The 22141-nt window shown below is 40.8% G+C and overlaps 1 protein-coding gene across 10 annotated transcripts in view; it reads left to right on the forward strand.

Annotated features, from left to right (window-relative positions):
• RASAL2 (RAS protein activator like 2) overlaps positions 1-22141 on the forward strand; it is a 392695-nt gene that overhangs the window by 363979 nt on the left and 6575 nt on the right. For 4 of the 10 annotated variants that reach the window (XM_027975906.2, XM_027975902.2, XM_027975908.3 and 1 more), the window contains 8 exons: positions 200-436; positions 2127-2328; positions 4359-4558; positions 5534-6395; positions 14025-14159; positions 16121-16323; positions 17539-17626; positions 20554-20584. In XM_027975906.2, the coding sequence (XP_027831707.1) occupies positions 200-436; positions 2127-2328; positions 4359-4558; positions 5534-6395; positions 14025-14159; positions 16121-16323; positions 17539-17626; positions 20554-20584 (1958 nt within the window). The remainder of the gene's footprint in view (positions 1-199; positions 437-2126; positions 2329-4358; positions 4559-5533; positions 6396-14024; positions 14160-16120; positions 16324-17538; positions 17627-20553; positions 20585-22141) is intronic. The other 6 variants (XM_027975904.2, XM_060396632.1, XM_027975907.2 and 3 more) reach the window with 3 other exon arrangements.

Here is a 22141-nt window from a genome sequence, read left to right on the forward strand (position 1 = left end):
CACTAGTTCCTGAGATTTACAACATCAGGTTTCTGGTCTCCACCTGGATGTCTATGATTTGTCCATCACCTCTCAGCCGTGAATCAGTGGAGTTCTATTATTCCCTCCTCATAGTCTGACTCTGTGGGGCCACAGTGGGATCCACCCGGGCTTTTATGGGTTCTAGTACTTTTACCTTTGGTCTTTCTTTCTTCCCCAGTGTTTTTCCTCGCGAGCTGAAAGAAGTGTTTGCATCCTGGAAGCAGCAGTGCCTGAACCGCGGCAAGCAAGACATCAGCGAGCGGCTCATCAGCGCCTCGCTGTTTCTCCGTTTTCTGTGCCCGGCCATCATGTCTCCCAGTCTCTTCAACCTCATGCAGGAGTATCCTGATGACCGCACATCTCGGACCCTGACTCTCATTGCCAAGGTCATCCAGAACCTGGCCAACTTTGCCAAGTAGGCGGAGCTACCGTAATCACTTTCTAAAAACGTCACTTAAAAGTACATGAGGCCTAACCTTTAGATGAGCATGGGGCACCTCATCACTCATGTTACATGATTTTCATCATGATGTTATTAAAGACAGCAAAAAGATTGACATCACTTTGAATATTCACTTTGTAGAGGAATAGTTAAGTAATCCATGCATCCAATGGAATATATGCAGCTACTACAAAATGTGTTTATGAATAGTATGGAAAATGATAAAGATATAATTATATTAAATGAAAAGTGCTATTTTAAAAAAGAGAGAGGACAGAAAAGAGATAGCCAAAAAAAGAGATAGGATACCAAATGGTGTATATGTTTTTATCCCCCAATATGATTTTGCAAAAACCTAAATATAAGAAAGTTGGGAAGGAATTGGCCTGACCCCTTCAAAAAAGTCAATATGAAAAATGGAAAAGATGAAGTGGGGACTATTCTGGATAAAAGAGACAAGGCAGTGTTTGGATCTGAATTGGAAAAAAAATTATTAAAATCATTTTGGGAACAACTGGTGAAATAGGAACTCTATATGAGATGATTTATAAATAACGTCTTCTTAAAGTTTCAGTGTGATAATGGCATTGGTATGTGTAAGAGTTATTCATTATTCTAGAGAATTAGGCACTAATGAACTTAGTTAGGGGTTATGTCTGCAACTTAGTTTAAAATGGTTCAATCAAAAAAAGAGAGAAGGTGAAAACAGACTTGGCAAAATGTGAACGGTTGGTTAACGTAGGTAAATGGCTTATGGGTTTACACTGTATATTCGTTGAAATTTTCTGTAGTTTTAAACTTTTTCAAAAAGAAGTTAGGAACAAGCAGCTGGAGAAGAAATGCGCTGAACTATGAAGAGCAGATATGTTTGGGTGGTAGAGTTGGTATAGCCATCCTTTTTTCTTTATACTTTTCACTGTTTTCAAATTTTTCTTAAGTTTGTATAATTTTTATAGTTTATAGGAAATAATTTTAAGAAATCACAGAGAAGCAGTTCACACTGGCAGAATTGATCCCAAATGTTCTCAATATTGAAGCTTAAGTATGTTTCTAGTAGCAATATATTGAAGGAAGAAATTAGAACTTGAGTGAAACACATTGTTTTCTAGCCTGTGGTTCTTTGAAAGTGCACGAGTTTAACTTTGTGTGCACTACATATATGCCAACAGAGGAATCTATGTTTACCCATATTTGATCTAATTCTTATAAAAATTGTTGCTAGTTTATTTTAGAACATGTTCTTTGGATTTAAGCCAGGCCCAGAAGATAGCTAGAACCTAGACAGACAAGGAAGAGAGGAAATTCTCTAGTAGAAATAAACAGCATAAGCCAAGGTTTGGAGAAGAAAAGAAGTATACTATATTTGGGAGACTTTGAAGAAGCTAGTGATACTGAGGTTTATACTGATAACGAATGTTTATACTGGCTTTAAATACCAGGGAAAAAGCACTTTGTCTTTACCCTATAAAGAATAGAAAGCCATTCAAAGTTTTTGAGTATTAATGTAATATTAAGAAAGTATGTTTTAATACTTATCACTTACAGATAATAAGTTAGTCACCTCCCTAAAAAAAAAAGTATAGCTCTGTGTAAAGTCAATTCAAAATGGTCACATCTCTTTTCCTGAATATGTTCTTTCTCATTTTCTCTCCCTCTACTTCAGATTTGGTAACAAAGAGGAATACATGGCATTCATGAATGATTTTTTAGAACATGAATGGGGTGGAATGAAGCGCTTTCTTTTGGAGATCTCTAATCCAGACACCATCTCAAACACCCCAGGCTTTGATGGTTACATTGATCTGGGCCGAGAGCTTTCAGTTTTGCATTCCTTACTGTGGGAAGTAGTTTCCCAACTTGATAAGGTAAAGTAGGCTGGAAGGGCAATGGGAGATGGGAGGTAGAGTACCCTAAGCCACATGAATTCTGGAGAGTGTCTACGGAGTGATCGCGTTCATGCTTTCTGCTAGTTGAAAGCAACCTTTTGACCTAGAAGTCTGGGAGGAAATTGTTATTATTTCTGAGTGAAATATGTGTCCTAACCAACCAGGAAAATGTAGAAAGCCATGAAATTATTAACATTTATTTTAAAGTAGTTACCTTGATTAATGGGGTATATATTTCTATAAATATGTGTGTGTTTTCCTAGAAACTAATATTGAATATTGATGTGTGGTGCATTATTCATGGAGTGTAGAATGAGACGAAACCTCGTATAGTAATTTCTAACAAAAGTGTGAACTTAAAAAAATACTGAGACTATCGTGTTTAAGTGACTAATCATGAGATTTATTTTATCATGCAAGTCAGAGGGTTTCATATAATTATTGTTGTCTATAGAGTTATATGGGATCTGAAAATCATTATTTTTTTCCTCTGCAGATGTGAATTAATATAGAAAATGATCATTTTAATCCTTTATTTTCTGACTATAAGCTAAAAATTATATACCATATTAATAACTAAATATATACCTGTCAATCATTTTCTTCCTTCTGGAATTTTGCAAAAAAGAATAGAATTTATTATGGAAAACAGTCTAACATATTTTGGCTAGGTTTATCACAATAATTATTCATTGATGCTTTTGTTTGCCACAGGTACTTTATAAGTATCTGTGGTGGTATGTTAGAATAACTTCAAAAACAAAGTTATTTAAATTATTTTTCTGTAATAATTTGTTTTCCTCCATTTCCTATTATCTTTAAAAATGACACACCAATAAAATGGGGAAGAGGGGAGTAAAACCTATTTAAAAAGACCACTTTCCTAAGGAAATATAAATGGTAGGGTGTCCACTAGTACTAACACATTTATAAAGTAATACTGTTTCTTATTCTCATGGACCCATTAGATTTTAAGTTGCGGCTATGCTAAGGGTAAATTCCTTGAATGTCGGCTCAAGAGAATCGAACGAGTAAAGACATTCTTCAGATGGCCTTTGGCATCTGAAGAGTCTGCTGACTGTTGAGGAGACAAGGAAAACCCAGAGGCAGCCATATAAAACCATCTAATGGTTAAGGATTCCCATAAGCCCCCATGAGAATGAGAATTCCCCAAAGGAAAAAAATGATTGAGATGGATAAAGCAAGTTGTAAAAGGTTATTCTTCACTGAATAACACCATCAGTGGGCTGCGGATACAGTTATAATATCTGTGAAATCAACCTGGTTTATTCAGGGGCAAAGTCTTCTTAACAGGCTTTACTGTGTAAACACACTTTCTCCTTTTTAATTAATCTGTTTGGTCTTGGGATCCAGCATATCTCATAGAGTTTACCTGATTTTGCTGTTTAAACAAAAACATTGTCTTGCTGATGCAAATTCAGTTTGGCAGTAGGTCAACTTTCCCAAGGTTAAATGACTAGAGGATGATAGTTATCAACTGTGTGGCCTGCAGTGCTCTGGACCCCTGAATGCATCACCTTCTTGTATGCTGGCATGCATTTCTTTCCTCACATGATCCCTTGTCTTTGGAAGTTTCATCACACTAGCCAGCCCTCTAGTCCTAAATTCCTTTTTGGTTAGAAGGTGTTTGGTTCTTCCCCTCCTTTCCCCTACCTTGATCTACCAGCCTCCCAAAGATTTAGTTTGCTTTGCATGCCTATTTTGGTTGGAATGGCAATAGTCTGGTTGTTTTGAGCATGTCTTTTCATTTTTATTTGCATAACCCTAATTTCTGTTTCCTTTCTTTCCTCAATGTCTGCTGCACCTTGTTTCGCCTCCTCCATTCATCTCGACGCCATGGTTCTGCTGCTCCATAACAATGCATTGTCAACCTGCCACTCCCATACGCAAACACCTACCCTTCCCTCCAACCTCCACCCCTCCATCAATGGCATCGTTGTCCCAAAAACAATCTGTGGTGGATATCGCAATGCTTATTATCCAACTAGGGTGAAAATTCCTTCCTACAGGCGACCGTGGCAAAATTGGGACCTCTCCCTCGTGTTCTTGCTGATATTACTAAATCTCTGACTAATCCTACACCAATACAACAGCAACTGAGACGCTTCACTGAGCATAACTCCAGTCCAAATGTCAGTGGAAGCCTCTCCTCTGGGCTGCAGAAAATATTTGAAGACCCTACTGACAGGTATGAACTTAGGAAAGAACTGGAACTGCTTACCTCAGAGGGAGATGATGTTTAGAGATTTGTGGGGAAATCTATTGAACTTCGTTGTTGAATGTACAGCTTTAAAGTCATGAGCAATTGAAAAGAATCTTCTGAGATAAATCCAATTGTTTGTCATAATAATACACATAATCTAGGATACTTTTCTCCTAAAATGATATTGTAGAGTTATATTCAAAGAAACTTATTTAAATAAAAAAGCCTGGGCTTTTCTGGTGGCTCAGACAGTAAAGAATCTGCCTGCAATGCAGGAGTCCCAGGTTCGATCCCTGGATCAGGAAGATCCCCTGGAGAAGAGAATGGCTACCCTCTCCAGTGTTCTTGCCTGGAGAATCCCATGGACAGAGAAGCCTGGCAGGCTATAGTGTCAGACAAGACTGAGTGACTTATAAAAACATATGTCCTGCCTAATAGAAGACTAAGGGCTCTATGAAATTGGTATTTTCATGTATTGTAGCACTCAGAGATCTGAGAACCTCAGTTGAAATCAATTTAGAAATGGCTGTGTCAGCTAGACAGGTGGATACAATGTTAATGCTTAGACTTTGTTTTCTGTGTTGGCAAGACCTGTGCCTGTAGTAGGGATCCTTTGGTTGTACACTGAGGGCTTCTGGAAGGGTTAGACAGAACCAATTAACTATGAATTGGAATACCTCGGGTAGTTTAAAAGCTAACTAGGAAATGATTGGAATTCTAGTAAAAATCTAAGATGGGGATGGAGGTGGTCTACACAGTGTTATCCCCCACCTTTGGAGAAAAACTGAAAATGTTGGGTCTTATTCTGAGTATTGTGATGATGAAATCTGGGCTTAGAAACTAGTAAGGAAGGCTCACCAGGCCTGTGAGCTTTCTGAGGAGTTTATATGCCTGAGTTGAGGAAATCTTACCTGTTAAATTTGCCTCAGGAGTAATGAAGGGTCCTTTCCTTTTTCACAGTGATTTGCACAAACTAAAATCCCCAAGCCAGGACAACACAGACAGTTATTTCAGAGGGAAAACATTATTGCTGGTCCAGCAAGCCTCCTCCCAGAGCATGACTTACTCGGAAAAGGATGAAAAGGAAAGTAGCCTCCCCAATGGCCGCAGCATCTCCCTCATGGACCTTCAGGAGTCGCACGCCGCCCAAGCGGAGCATCCGTCTGTGATGCTCGACGTGCCCATGCGCTTGACCGGAAGCCAGCTCTCCATAACTCAGGTGGCCAGCATCAAGCAACTGCGGGAGACCCAGAGCACCCCCCAGAGTGCACCCCAAGTGCGAAGGCCCCTGCACCCAGCCTTGAACCAGCCAGGCAGCCTCCAGCCCCTGTCCTTCCAGAACCCTGTCTATCACCTCAGTAACCCCATTCCCGCAATGCCAAAGGCCTCTGTGGACTCCAGTTTGGAGAACTTAAGCACTGCCAGTTCCAGGAGCCAAAGTAACAGTGAAGACTTCAAACTCAGCGGACCCAGCAACAGCAGCATGGAGGACTTCACCAAACGGAGCACGCAGAGTGAGGACTTCTCCAGACGCCACACCATGCCCGACAGACACATACCTCTCGCCCTGCCGCGGCAGAACAGCACGGGGCAGACCCAGCTCCGGAAGATGGACCCAGCGGGGCTGGGCGCCCGAGCCAAAGCCCCGCCGTCCCTGCCGCACAGCGCCTCCCTGCGGAGCACCGGGAGCATGTCGGTGGCATCGGCGGCTCTGGTGGCCGAGCCCCTGCAGAACGGGAGCCGGTCCCGACAGCAGTCCTCTTCCTCCAGAGAGAGCCCGGTCCCCAAAGTGAGAGCCATCCAGAGACAGCAGACCCAGCAGGTAGGGATGAGCGCCAGAGCGGGACTGCCTGCCGCTTGGTCCCGCTGTGTCCTCAGTTCTCTGTCCATACGTCACTGGGAAATGCAGTCACTAACAGGGTTTCGACCTAAAACGATCTTTTGCAACCTTTTAATGGAAAGAGGAGATGAAATGTTTGGGAGGTTTCTGGCTAGGTAAGGTAGCAGAATGTAGCCTGACTCAACACCCAGGAGCCTTTCCATCTCTTCAAGCAGCTGAGCTACCTCTCAGCACCGAGCACAGATCTGTGATGCTGAGTGAATGGTTAGAAACTTAAGATGTGAAATCTACAGGCCAGATCAACTAGGATGTGTTTTGGGAATCTGCACATTTATCCTCCTTATTTTTTTCCCTTAAGATTACAAACTAAAGTTTTGCATTCTGAGCCAAGAGTTTGATATACCTAGTCTCTACTCCACACCCCAGTTCCCTCTGGAAATAGCAAGTCCCATGTGTCTTTTCCTGAAAATAACTAGAAAAATAAACTGAACACCTGTAGAGGCAAGGTAAAGGAGAGAGGTCATAAGATAGAAAGAAACACAGGTGGTTGACAAGTATTCACTAAATGGTTATGCAAATCTATTCTTTCTCTGTTTACATGGACAAGCCCAGCTAGTATCACACCTAAACTTGATATAAGATTATCAAACTTTTTTCTTCACAAATAAGAAAGGTTTCTTAAGAATTTAATCATTTCTTCCTTACATATTACATTTTGAGGCACCTAGACATATTTTGCTCTCGAAATGAACTGAGTACGTATATACGTATCTTACTTTCATCTAAAAAAGAACCTTCTCCTAAAAAGCTTCATTGAATTTTTTTTGAAAACTAATCATTAAACAAGTGATTAAACAAGTTCTATAACAAATCCTTTAGTCAGCAGAATCACTGGTCAGAGGAGACTACAATGAGACACCAATGTATCTCTTTAATATATTTGCATTTTTATAGATAGGCATTTACTGATTTGGCTCTTTCTGCCTCCTCTCTGCTGTAATCAGAGCCCTTGCCACTACTTTGATAATTATTGTTGTTTTTTTTTAAAAAAAATAGAATATTTACAGAATCCTTGGATACAGAAGTAGAAGAAGGGATGAAAAACTTAGGTAGATTCTGGTAGCCAAGTTCCTGGGCAAAACCTCCTAATTGGTCAGTTCTTTTCTGAGAAATACTTTTTCTTCAGTCTTAAATTTTTCATATTTTTTTGTTATATTTCCCAAAATTTCATCAATTCATTTGATTAAATGCACATTTTCATTTAAAGAAAAGGAAAAAAGAAAATTTACATAAATATTATATAATTTTTCCCTTTCTTTGAATGAAAATGCTTTTCTATATATCTTGTGTGTGTATATATATATTATGTATACATTTAATTTGTGTTAGGAAGCTATCAGTCTTTCACATCTTATTGTGAATAAATTTCCACACTTGGTTTTACGCTAGCTTCTAGTTGAGATCAGGCCCTTTCAGAGAACTGAAGTGTTTATTGAGAGGAGAAGAGAAAAGTAATTTTAGAGATGGAATACTGTGTAGAGGCAAGTGTCTACATGGGGCATTAAGTGCAACATGAGGGCCCTGAGGATGAGAGCAGGAGTAAAGAATATCAGATTGGCAGAGAGGGGCAAGACAGGGCAGAGGGCCCTCTGCCTACTTTGCAAAGTTGGACTTAGTTCAAACCCTAGACAGAAAAGAAGAATGCTTACCCTTCTCTGCTTTATCATATTGTCATCAGTTCCTAGGATCCATGATTCAGACTGACTATTTATAGATACTGTAAATTAAATAGCCTTTTGTGTGACCACCTGAAACTGTTATTTATAATATATCTGCTATATGGAAATTTAACATCGATCATGTAAGCACTACATGATTCTGTGTGGGAATAGAAAACTGTCCAGATGGATGGAAGGTAGCAAATGCAAATGGTCTTCAGACACCAATTAAAATGCTTTCTAGCCATAGCCATTAATGACCTTGGGAACGTCTCTGTTACATTGTCGTGAAGTGGGGCATAGCCATCGCAAGATGCCCCAGCAGAACTTTAAATATTCATCTCTGGTTGTGCCTTTGCTGGTAATGCCACTGTCATATCAGTTAAACTGGAAATTGCTGTATTTTGATTGCTCAGATTTCTGTTTTTTTTCCCTAACACTGACTTTTTCTATGCAGACGGTTTATTCTTTCAAGCTTATGTTGTTGTTGTTGTTGTTTGGTTCTTTTTTTTTCTTTTCCTGCTTGCTTTTCTCATCTCATTCCTATGAAGCCTCTGATGTTCTATCCAATCAGCACATTTTTTACATAAATTCCTTTACATATTTTACTTGCAAATTATTATGCTGGAGAATTCTTCTCTCCCCCAGTACTGGAGGATTTCTTTGTGGGGATTGTTCTACAGGCATTTATACTTATTGGAGGCTTTGTCCCATGCAAATTCCATTTGTATCTTGGCACGAAGGAGAGGCCATTGTTGACAGTGTAACTAGCTTCAGTCCTTCTCCATCCACTGAGTAGGAAGCTGAACAATCTACAGAGACGGAATATTTTAGGAAGCCATCTTTTAATTTTTGGACACTTTTTGGCTTTTTAATAATTTTCTTCTTCTTCTTTTTTGATCTGTTATGTACTCTGTGTGCATAATAGACTTTATTTACAGATACAGTATGTTACCTAACCTGAGAAATTCAAATTTGAAGATGCTTTTTAGCTAGGTATTTGCCAAGTCTATTAGAATGATGCTACAGTTTTCACTTTGGGATTTGCTGAACCCTCCCCTAACCAACCTCTTCTAGGATTCTCAGAGTTTGCTGATTTAGTCAGCACTTTCTTTGGTGTTGATAGGAGAAATGACCTTCATTTTTGGGAACCTGATTATTTCAGATTAGGAAGAAGTTTAAAGTAACACGTCTTATTTATGTCTAGTAACTAAACAGGGAACTGGCCTATTCTCAGTCAGCCTCAAGCATAGCCAGGCTAACTAAGATCAATGGAAACTGCTTTCTCAGGCCCTTTTTGCCCTAAAACAAAATTGTTTTTTCCAGAGACACCCTATGTAAGCTCTGTCTCAGAAGGATGATATTCCTGTTAGGAATTCCTGCTCATTTTCATTTTATCTTTTTCATCTTTCATGATCACTGTTGAACATCAGTGGAGAAAATGTTCTTCTGAAGGCTATAGCTAAGCAACTTATCAATCTCTCTTCTCAATTTGTTTGACTATAAACTAGAGGAAATAAATTTTGTTATCTTATAAAGGAGATGGAACAATCTCTGAGGAAAAACCCTTTGATGTACTTCCAAAGGATTGGAGGAAAAACATAGGGTATCTTTCTCCCTAGTGATAAACTGTCCTTTGGTATGAATTCTAAAGAAAATCCAAAGTAATAGTAGATAGATGATATTTTATTGAGCATCCATTGCACAATGACATAGTCACTACCATTCCAAAAAAAAAAAATGAAAAAATGCTGTGACATATGGGGCTATGCTTCAAGGGTTGAGAGTCTAATTAAGAAATAAGACCAGCATTCATAAGACCAGTAAAATAAATATAAAAGACAGTATTTAGTTCTTTCCTATGAAGAATATATTATAATAAAAATAATTTTTAAATAAAAATCACCTCCATTGTCTTCCAGCAGAGATGACTATTTCTTATTTGTTCAGTATTATTTTTCTGTTTTTATAATCAGTTCAGTCAGTTCAATCATTCAGTTGTATACGACTCTGCAACCCCATGGACTGCAGCACACCAGGCTTCCGTATCCATCACCAACTCCTGGAGCTTGTTCAAACTCATGTCCATCAAGTCTGTGTTGCCATCCAACCATCTCATCCTCTGTTGTTCCCTTCTCCTCCTGCCTTCAATCTTTCCCGGCATCGAGGTCTTTTCCAGTGAGTTAGTTCTTCGCATCAGGTGGCCAAAGTATTTCAGCTTCAGCTTCAGCATCAGTCCTTCCAATGAATGTTCAGGACTGATCTCCTTTAGGATTGACTGGTTTGATCTCCTTGCAGAGATTTAGTCAGCCCTTTCTAGGTTTTATCATAAATACAAAGGGTAGTTATATTAGTCTGATTTATTTTTTCAAAACTTATTGACCACCTACCATATGCCATGGGCATCCCAGGTGGTGCTAGTAAAGAATCCACCTGCCAATGCAGGAGACGTAAGAGATGTGGGTTTGATCCCTGGGAAGATCCCCCCTGGAGAAGGGCATGACTACCCACTCCAGTGTTCTTGCCTAGAGAATACCATGGACAGAGGAGCCTGGTGGGCTACAGTTCATAGAGTCTAAAAGAGTTGGACACGACTGAAGCAACTTAGCATGCATGTACTGTAGGCCATGCAAAGTGCTAGGAATATATATTAGGAATTGGTTGAAAAACAGATTCAACCAGTTAAATAGGAATAGGGTGAAATGCCCAGTTCCCATTGTACCCTCTTAAAATTCACAGGACGTAGTCCCTTTGATGATACGGTAGCTACCACCACCACCAGTGAAATGAACTAACTCTTGCTTTTACAACTCCTCACTTTACAGTTGGTCCTCAGATTACCTAAGGAGTTGTTGTTTTCAATATGCTTCTAGGAGCTAAGATCTCTCCTTAGTATGTTCTTAGGGATATTATTAGTTTGTAGTGCATTATTGGCACTCATTAATTAGTTACTTGTAACAAATCACAGGGAAGGACAGTTCTTTCAAGCAACATATTGTTAACTATAAAGCAGAAAGCTATTGAATTAGCTTCCTTGAAGTTATAAATTACAAACAGTAAAGTTACTCATTTTAGCAACTACTTTATCTCAAGCAGCAATTGAATAGAAAATCCTGGTTTCACAGAAAAGCAGCTTTGCTGTACCCTATGTGGTAAAGTGATAAGATTATGAAATTAAAAAGACATTTGTCTCCTCTAAGTATTGACTTTCTATTAATTTTTAAAGACTCAGAGCCATAATATTTTGCCTTTCAGGTGTACATATGTCAAGAAAAACCTAAACCCTTTGTTAAACTATTTTTCTCTGCCAATACTAAAGCAAAGTATTGTGCTCTACTTTCAAAATCCAGTAGAGGGAGAACCCAGGGTGTGTGTGTGTGTGTGTGTGTGTGTGGGAAGTAACTTGTGGTTTACAAACTGCTTTTATATGCTCTCTCATTTGTTTCTCATAATAACTTTTGAAGTAGATAGTTATCACCTATTTTAATATAAATGAATTCTATAGATCAGTGTTCCCAAAGTGTGATACGCAAAGTTATTTAAGTATACAAGGTACTTAATCATGTAATTATTTTAATGTATATTAGAAAAATATTTGACTATTAATATGCATTATTTATAAATATATATAAAACATCAAACTCATGATTTTACTGATAATAACTGCTTAGCGAACTGGAAATGGTAGTTTTATTATTGATTATAATAAATAATATGTCAGTGATAATGTGGTTATGACAAAAATCATGAGAATGATACGCAAATGAATGGAGTATAAGAAGCATCCCTACCACAGTGGCGATGAAGGTGGACTTTGAGAACTGCGGGTACTGAAGTTTAAGACACGTTTATGTTTTTCTTGAGACAGTGGAGAAAATGGCTTTAAAGAAGGAATTTCTAGAAGTTCATTCCCAGTTGCTCATGTGTACCTCAGGCATGAAGCCATTTTTATAGATGCGTGTCCATAATCTGTATAAATCAACCAAACCAGGTTCTTCTGCCAATCTTTAAGAAATACCTTCATACTTTTTAAAATTGTATTTATATCTGTTTCTGACTGCACTGGGTCTTCATTGCTGCGCGCAGGCTTTCTCTAGCTGCAGAGCTCAGGTGTCTCGTTGCTGTGGCTTCTCTTGTTGTGGAGCGCAGGCTCCGGAGCGCTTGAGCTCAGTAGTTGGTGGCTCACGGGCTTAGTCGCCCCACGGCGTGTGGGATCTTCCCCAACCAGAGACTGAACCTGCGTGCCCTGCGCTGGCAGGCGGATTCTTAACCACTGGATCTCCAGGGAAGTCCCTCCTCCTACTTTTGTATGAATATTTCTAAGTCTGCCCAAATAACCTTTTTGCCTTTGCATCCACTGTTTTTTTCATCTAGTCTTTCTAAACTTCAAAGTGATCAAAATACCCCTTATTTTAAAATATCTATATATTTAGAGTTTAACCAGGCTTTATTCCAGAACAAGATAAAGATTCTTAAGGCTTATAGCTCTGCATGAGAGAGAAAATTCCCTTCCAACTATTTATAGAGTATTGCTCCTCAAAGTAGAAATTTATTTTAATTATAAAAAGGCTAACTCACAGAAAATGCTTTTTTCTATCTGTTTCTCAGGAAAGCTAGAGAAAAAGAATTTCCTGTCTATTTCCAACATTGTTTAGGGAGGAAGCACTAATGTTCAGTTGTTATCGTTTAGTCACTAAATCATGTCTGACTCTTTGCAGCCCCGTGGACTGTGGCATGCCAGGCTCCTCTGCCCATGGGGTTTCCCAGGCCAGAATATGGAGTGGGTTGCCATTTCCTACTCTAGGGGATCTTCCTGACCCAGAGATCGAGCCGCCCACATCTCCTGCAGTGCTGGAGGATCGTTTACCTCTGAGCCACCAGGGAAACCCAGTAGTAGCCTAAGACAAATTGTCATATCCAGTGCCAGGTTTCTAAGATAAATATAGTAACAACATCTAAGTTCTGTAGTACTCTGTAGTTTGCAAAGAATTTTTACATACATTGTATTATTCAGTCCTCGGAACTCCCAGGGAGATGCTCAGGATAGGTAGTGATAGTGGTGGTAACCCTACTCAATAGATTTGGAAAAAAGTATTTAAGAGATTAAGGGACACGGTAAGTGGTAGAGTTGCTACTCAAGGCCAGAATTCTTTTCATTCTGCATCCTTTTCTGTTGCCCTTACAAAAGGGCAATTTATCTAGCTATCCTAACTGGATAGAAACATCTCTTGGACTAGGCTGATATCCATTGTTGTGATGCTATATTCATCAAGAAACTTTCTGATAAAATATGGACTTATGGATCTTAACCCATCAAGAAGTCAGTGCTCTATAAAAATGACCAATATCAAAACACCAGTATCGAAAAGTGTTTTTTTCCCTAAATGGCTGATGTGAAAATTAAGAACTTGACATCCTGATATATAAATCAGTTAGCTACCTTGTGAGTTGTTTAGCATTAAACGGTTCCTTGGTTCCTGAGCATTCCTGATTAACAGGTGTTTCCTCACCCGAGCAATCAACCATCAAGTTGCATTTTCTCTCTTTCCTCTGTGAACACTGTAATTTCATTAGGTAATGACCTAATGAAACCACTGGACTAATTAATAGTTTTAAGGCCTTGGCTTTTCCTCTTTGGGGGTGGGGGGCTGGTGTGGGGAGGCAGAGTCTTAGAAGTGATTTCTGTTTACAATATTTCTGAATATTTATTCTTATACCAATGGATATCCTCTTCTCTCACCCCAGCCCTGGCAGTAATAAAATATAATTTAGAACTGAGAGCATTTATCAGAAAACAGGGATCACAGTTACGCCTTCCAAGAATAGCTGTCTTTGTGGAACGTAACTGCAGATGAGCTCTTTTGGGAAAGGCTAACGGGCATTTCTGATGCAGGTTCAGTCACCTGTGGACTCCGCCACAATGTCCCCAGTCGAGAGGACAGCAGCCTGGGTTCTGAACAATGGGCAGTATGAAGAGGACGTGGAAGAAACTGAGCAAAATCAGGACGAAGCCAAGCATGCTGAGAAGGTAGGATGTAGCCTGCGTTTATTGACTTACTGTCCCCACAGTGATAGACCACCCACAGGGTCATCTAGCCAAGAAAGTGATCTCCCCAAGCTCAGCTTCACCGCTTATGTTAACCCTTCCATGCATATTCATGTATATTATTTGAGTAGTGGCTGCCTGTGAAAATATGCAGAGATGTTCATCAAGCTGACATCAAGCTCTAGTGCAAGGGGAGAATGCGTTCTAATATATATTTTATTTTAATATGGGTTGCCTGAATGTCAAGAAAACTCTGTTATTCATTTCTAGTCATTTTAAGTGAATATTTAGTGTTTCTGTATAACTAAACACGTCCAAAATTACCCTTGGACTAGACTTCCTTTCTATATATTTGTAGTGATTTTGCCTTTTTTTGTTTCCTTTTCACCTTTTCTGGATAAAGAATTTGTAATGCTATAGATGATTTTAAAAGACATCAACATCAAAAGAAAAAAACTGAAAAAAAAAGACGTTAACTATTGCTTCAGTTTTGTTTCATTTTGTTAAGAAAAGTTGACATGAAGAAAAAGGATTATGACACAAGAACCTTGATGTCATGTACAGCATTATTTCATTTAATTAACCAGACACCTAGCTTATGTTTGTTTATCAGCATAATCCTAAAAGCTGTACATATTGATGCAGTCTGCCTCTTCAAACTGTGTAAGAACTGTCATCTTTGACCTTCTGGATTAATAAGCATAGTTTAGGACCATGACATTGGATAAGCAGAAGCTAATTGTCCAATTGTTGATTAAATGAGATATGACGTGAAAATACATTGCATTTTACAAAGCAACATATAGGTATATCATTAATGACTAACGAATTTAAGTAGACCATATACAAGAAAGCTTAATGCTTCTTACCTCATCCGGAAATTTGACATTCCAGTTATTCAGACCCCAACCACAGCAGCTTCAGTACAAGAAAGGACCAGGTAATCAATTGAATTCTGTGAAGGTTTAGTGAGAGTTTGTTATATAAAACTTTGGTGAGAAAACAGGCATATATATGTGTTCCAACAAGCAGTGGCAAATTGGGCAGATGACCAACATCATAATACTGCCAAGAGGCAGTATTAAAGAACATGTAGGCCTTTTGCTTAGAGCCTGTGACCTGAGTGTTTCACGCTTCCGTGGACAGGGAGAAAGCAGCAATAATATATTGTGCTATAGAAGTATCTATTGATTTAGTAGCTTGTCACTACAGAAGTGCTGCTTGCTCTTTAAGGGCTGATTCTAAGGGTGAAAGAATGGCAATCTGATGAGTCAAGCCATGCCAGAGATCCTACGACACAGGAGGTGCTACAGAAACCTTTCTCTTGTAGACAGCTGGCTTTTGGCTTATTTTAAGCTTCTAAGTGCCTGCCTGGCCTTCTTTTTTTTTTTTTTCCTGTTCCCGTTGGATACCATCACAGATTGGATGTGGCTTGCAGCAACCTCTAGTTTAATGTGGAGAATGATATATAAATATATAGATTTGGAATGCAGAGGTAAGACGTCATTTAGGAGGCAGGCAGAGCTCCATTACTATGTATGCCTGGGGATCATTTTGAAGAGTATCAGCAGCCCATGGGATGGCTGCTCACGCAGCATCCAGCTACACTGCCTAGAGTTTGATTAAAAATAAATCAATCACTGACATCTAAAACCAGGATAACTCCAGTTTTTCTCTCCTTGTCTTTGGCACCTCTTCTCCTCTGCTCTCCCTGGTGGCTCAGATGGTAAAGAATCTGCCTGCAATGCTGGAGAGAGACCTAGGTTCTATCCTTGGGGTCAGGAAAATCCCCTGGAGAAGGAAATGGCAACTCACTCTAGTATTCTTGCCTGGAAAATCCCACGGACAGAGAGGAGCCTGGCGGGCTGCAGTCCATGGGGTCGCAAAGAGTCAGACGCAACTGAGCAACTAACACTTTCACTTTTCTTTGTCCTCTGCTCTAGTACGAACAGGAAATCACCAAACTGAAGGAGCGCCTGCGAGTGTCCAGCCGGCGACTCGAGGAGTATGAGCGCCGGTTGCTCGTGCAGGAGCAGCAGATGCAGAGGCTGCTGCTGGAGTACAAGGCCCGGCTGGAGGACAGCGAGGAGCGGCTGCGCCGGCAGCAGGAGGAGAAGGACAGCCAGATGAAGAGCATCATCAGCAGGTCAGGGGCCGCCCGGCAGCAGACGTGGGCTGGCTCGGGGCACAAAGAGGTGGGAAGATGGCTAGAGGGTCCTAAAGCAAGCATCGCATGTCCTCCGTGATACTCTGTACAGGGGTGAAGGCTGGCTGTATATCTTACACTTTGCCACCTGTGAGACCTGAGTGCACTTCCTCTGAGGATAGAGGTAGCCAAATTTCCTTCAGTTGTAACAATCAGAAACAGTTAAAACTTAGTGACTCACTTAAGAGGTCTTAGAGCAAAACTGAATTTTAAAAGTGTCCGTATCCAACGTCCAAGACTAATTTAGATTTGTACAAGTCCAGAGAGGTCTAAGACACCGGACATCTTTAGGGCAAGAGAATCAAGGCAGAGGGCCAAGGACGTCCAAGGGGGACCAAGGGAGGGGGCAGTTTTACCAAACACCACATAGCACTGACTGTGGGCCAGGCACCTTTCTAAGCACTTCACAAAGAACATTTGTTTAATCTGTTACTGATAATTTGTTTAATGCCAACCTCTGACATCAGCATTATTATTATTCTCCTCTTACAAATAAAGAAACAGGCAACAAATTCATTAAGTCACTTGCCCAAGGTCACTTAGTGGTGCAGCTGGGATTTGAAGCCAGGTAGTCAAGCCCTAGGTTGATGCTCACAAACCACTGTGTTTCAAGGTTGTTAAGTGCCGTAGGCAGCTCAAAAGAAGTCTGTGGTTTTAGCAGCACAGAAGGATTTAGCAGTCTTACTGAGAGCCCTTCCATGGCGTTAAACATCAGGGGATTAAGATACGAAATGCAGGAGAAAAAAAGAAGACCTACTATGTGTAGAGGACACTCGGAGGACATTCAGCTGTTCAGGGGAAGGAAAGGTCAGCTGTCGCAAAGTAATGAGATTAAAAAAGGGTTTGATTTGTGTCAATGGATTTGCTGTTTTAAAATGAAATAAGTTGTGCTGAGGAAAGGATCTGATAGAAGAGAGGGAGATAATGATGGTGAGAGGGCTCCTGCAGAGGAGATGGAAACGTGGGATCCAGTCCCAGGAGAGGAATGAGCTCTGAATGTCTTCTCCCACGGCAGGTGAGAAGCAGAGCCTAGTGCAGGTCTTGCACCAGGAAGGAGTGGCAACACTGAGCTGTCCTGAGTGTGGGTGTCTTGTTCTGTGTGTTAGCCTGCTCGCTCCTTGAAGATGTTGGTCTCTCCTTCCCGCCCCGTTCTAGACTAATGGCCGTGGAAGAGGAACTGAAGAAGGATCATGCTGAGATGCAGGCAGTTATTGATGCGAAGCAAAAAATAATCGATGCACAGGTAAGCAGGTTCTCAGTCTAGTGGAAGCGACTGGTTTATCGTAACTGTTATCTCCCGACTTCCCATCCCTTGCAAACACCGAGGCACATAACAGAAAACAGCTCATTGGAAAGTTCTCGGCATTACCTTTCGAAGATTTTTTTTTAATGTTTCTTTGCGACCTCTACGACCTCTCCTTCCTTTACTGGCGACGAATCCGTTAACCCAGCAAAGTTTTAGCCTGCTTTAATACAGGTGCTCAACAAATCTCAGCCTGGTGCATGACGGGGTTTACTTCTTTCCTTCTGGAAAGGAGGGCATTCTCTCAGGGGGGCACCTGTGAAAAGTCCACTGCATGTGTCTGGCTTGTGACCTCCACTGACCATTGCTTGGCTGTGACGTTCACGGTCTCGTCAGTCACGTCCACTGTGCCATCAGCCTCTGGCCCCAAACAGTAGTTGAGCTTCAGGGGAAAGACAGGGCTGCAGAAGGTACCCTGCCTTGTTATTTTTTTGGTTCCGTGACAGGCATCGGTGCCTGGGGTTCACTTGGCCACCCTTCTCCCTTGGTGCTGTGCTTGGAGAGCCTCTTAAGTTGATGAGATCAGAACCTGGGTGTCTGCGCCCTGTAGCTTCTACCTGTGATGCTAATGACACGATGATGGCCAGGGGCTCCTCACAGGTTCTCAGAGCAAAACCCAGGAAGTGTTTCTAATGCCTTTTCATCTTTTCAGTGCAAAACACGGTTGTATTTCTTAGAGTGAAACAAGTAATGAGAGGCAAGTGCCGTTTGGATGTGGCTGGTTTGGCCACAGAATATATCCCCTCCCTAAAGACCACCCAGCCAGGCTTGTGTTGTTTCCATCATATTGTTTCCATAAGGTCTGAAATAAAACTGGGAGCAAGGCCTTAATATGTCCTACTTTCCTCTCGCCTTCTCAGCCAGTGGTCAGCCTATGGTAGAACCACCCAGTATTTTTAAACACACATTCCATTCCCACTCTGGTTTCCTGACAGAGCTAATGTGGGATGGGGGACATTTTTCAAAGGAACGGGGAGTGAGGCTGAAAGCACCGCCGTGGAAAGTGTGCGTCCTGGGCCTCATACTCCTTGATACACACAAGACCCAGGAGTCAAGTGCGAGTTCCAACACTCTCTTGTCAGCACAGTTCCCAGAAAGAGTTGGACCCTTGAACTCTAGTTTCCAGATATTTAGAATCTGGAAACCTCCTAAGAATCAGAAGAAAGTTCTTAGTTGGTCCTTTCTTTAAAGGTGTCCCCAGGGTGGATGACAGAGAAGGAAGGGTTGCAGAGACAAGGCTATCTCGACAGGCATTTATCCAAGAGGCTTAAGAGAAACAGCCTGGGTAAAGACAGTTTAGTCAGGAAAACTAGTGTTGCTAAGTGTTCACTTTGGGATTTTCAACATGAGAGCAAGTTCTATGAATAACTACACCCAAATAGATTTTAGTTCTAATGAGATAATAAGACAGATTGTTTTAATAATTTCCGCTGGTCTAAAACCATGGCAGCCTTAGCAAAGGGAGCTTAGGGGTGTCCCATCATGGCTGTGTTTATACAGTCCCATCTCCTAGTTGCCTGTTGAGGCAGCCTCATCATTAGCTTCTGGAGATTTCTATCCTACACTGCCCCCGATTTTGACTTCTAGGGTAAGATGGCTGGACATGAAGCAGGAGTCATAGGCATAGCAGGTGATGGCAAAGGAGGGAAACAGATTCATTAGGGCTCAAAAGCTCTGGAAAGTAAGGGCCTTCTCTCAGTTAACAGGAGGGTGTCACCATTCCAGAATGGGAGAACTGTTATCCTCAAAGCACTGGTCGAAGTCAGACTTGCAGTCTGGCTAAACTAGACAGTAGTTTGGGTCCATATCTCAAGGCAATGGTTTTCAAATGGTTTGATTCTATAGACTATTTTGGTGGAACCAGAGGCACCTTCCATAGATCCCTTTCTAGCTCCTCCTCCTGACCACTCAACAACAAGGACTTCTCTCAGCGAATGGATCAAATCACATACAGGCTAGCTAAATATCATAAATTACACTTTCAAACACAGGCATTACTGTATAGTAAATTTTAAAAGAAGGCTCACTTTGGATCCCTAAAGCACACTTGAAGAATCCATTAGACCACATTTTGAAAACCATCGAATGATGCCCAGCACAGATGATAAACACTAACGCTAGCTTTTTCAAAAATTATAATCCGCTTAAAAGGAAGGGGATTCCCAATTCCAGCTGCTGTCTCACTGACACATTAAAAATCTTTTTCTAGCAAAAGACTGTGAAAATCCTTTGGTGTCCTTTGTAACAAATGCCTCTTTCTCTGAAAGAATAAGTAACTTAACATCTTAAGTGTTTGATGGAGCAGAGCAACCCTTCTGGCACCATTTGCTAGAATAAGGACATGTTTGGGGTGAAAGCTTCCCAGCTAGGTAATGCACACTTCCATGCCCCTGATATCTGCCTTGGTGCCACTGGCAGTTAAAAAATATTTCTAAAGTGAATTGCTTTCCTTATAGTAGCATTGGGCCCAACACTTCCCAAAACAACCCAGTGAATGGGTTTCCATCTCTCTCAGCAGCCATGTGCCCCTCCAGATCAGGCTTGTCCCTGAATTCAGCCTCTTCATCTCCTAGAGTCAGTTCATGCTCCACGGCCCCCCTGGGGTCAGCCAGCTTCTAACTGGACTGGGAGATGATGAGTATTCCCCTAGTGACCCTGTCCTAGGAGATGAGATCCTGGTGAGGGTACTAAGGGGTCATTTGTTAAACATCAGACCAGGGACTGTGCCACCTTCCACCCCATCCTCCCTCCTGCTCCAGGGATCTCTCCAGGTGACTCAAATGGAGAACAGAAAAGGGCATCCTAGGAGAAGCGAACAGCTGCCTAGTTACTGTTGCAAGTGATATCTCCACTGTGTTAAATTACAGGTCATAAATGGAGATGAGATTATGCAAACAGGCAAGTAACCCCGTCCGTCCGTTCTCTAGCTGAGCAGTTCCCAGCCCTGGCCCAGTGCACTGGCCTCCTACACATTCCAGCTCCTGCACTCCCCACACTCAAAGCCCTTCCTGTCAGGCCGGAACTAGATTGCTCTGCCGTTCACGCCAGGCAGAATGAAAATGTCAAGGCATCTTTTGCCAACTGAACTTGACTTTCAAAAGTCCCTGTTTGATTTTTTGTTTGTTTGTTTTATTTTGAAAGGTTGGCACTTGGGAGGGAAGTTACAAAAGGGAGTTTGTCCACTTGGAAGTTTTCAACTGTTGAATAAAAGGGTTGCTTGACTTTAGTTGTTACTCTTGCACGAAATAAATATATACAGCCATTCTTAGCCTTCTTTTTGACTCTTTATGAGTCAAATAATTTTTCATAAATGCCTAATTTCTTTGGGTCAACCCTAGAGAATCTTTTATTCCTTAGAACTGGGACATTATAATTTATCCTAATACTGAAATACCTTCTTTTTTAATAATTTTGAGATATTACCAGTCTTTCTGCTCAGAGATCATTTCTAACCATAGTAGGGGGGAACATCATATCTGGTTCCCACCCCCTTTTCCCTGGTAGTCACTGGCCAACCCTTACTTCCTGACTTTTAAAAGATCTAAACTTGTTACCTCAGTAAACTCCATTGGCAGTAATTTTTTTTTCAATTATAATGTTTTTTTAAAGCCTTGTAGTTCTTTATTTCTTTCAAGTTTTGCTTATCCTTAAAACAAGTTACCTTCCCAGAGTATAAATCTTATGCTAGATTTGTGGTTAATTAATAATGCTTATTTATATATATATATCTTACCCCCTGAGTTCTCTATCAGGGAAAGGAAAGAAAATTTTATGATATTAACAAGTGTGAGCTAGTTTTTTTTTTTTTTTTTTTCATTTTTTAAACTGTGACCACCAGCCCTGCCCTATATAGATTCCTACGCCACCCCCAAAAGCAGAAGATTAAAAGGAAGCCTTACCTGATGCTACTGTTATATTGGGTTGGCCATAAAGTTCATTCGGGTTTTTGTACGCTGTTGCCGAATGAATTTTTTGGCCAACCCAACAATATATGCTTTCTCCCTAAATGTCCCCCGAGGGCAGTGGTCTTCCTTCTGCATCTTGGGCAGCATATTTCCCTGCAGAGCAGTGCTGCTCACAGCCGTGTGGAGCTACTCCCATAACAGCAAGGAATAGCCTCCGTCACACGGACATTTGTGTGTCCTCTCTAACCCTGACCGTGACTCTTCCTTACCATGCTTTTCCCTGACTAAATGAAAACAATCCCTGGGTAGGAAACCTGTTTTTGGCTCTGGGGGGTTGTTCCTCACATGTTTTGTTTTGTTTTTTAATTAGTTGTTTTCTGAAAAATGGCAACTTCATGTAGGAGAGGTTCTAGAATGATTTACCTAGCTGCTGAAGCTAAGATTAGGATTTCTCTCCTAGTCTTTGCAAAACTAATAATATTTTGATGGGATGGTTTTTGTTTTTTTTTTTTAATTTAGATGAGTCTGCTTTTCTCTGATTGCCATTTTG

The sequence above is a fragment of the Ovis aries genome, chromosome 12, assembly GCF_016772045.2.
Source record: "Ovis aries strain OAR_USU_Benz2616 breed Rambouillet chromosome 12, ARS-UI_Ramb_v3.0, whole genome shotgun sequence".
NCBI lineage: Eukaryota > Metazoa > Chordata > Mammalia > Artiodactyla > Bovidae > Ovis > Ovis aries.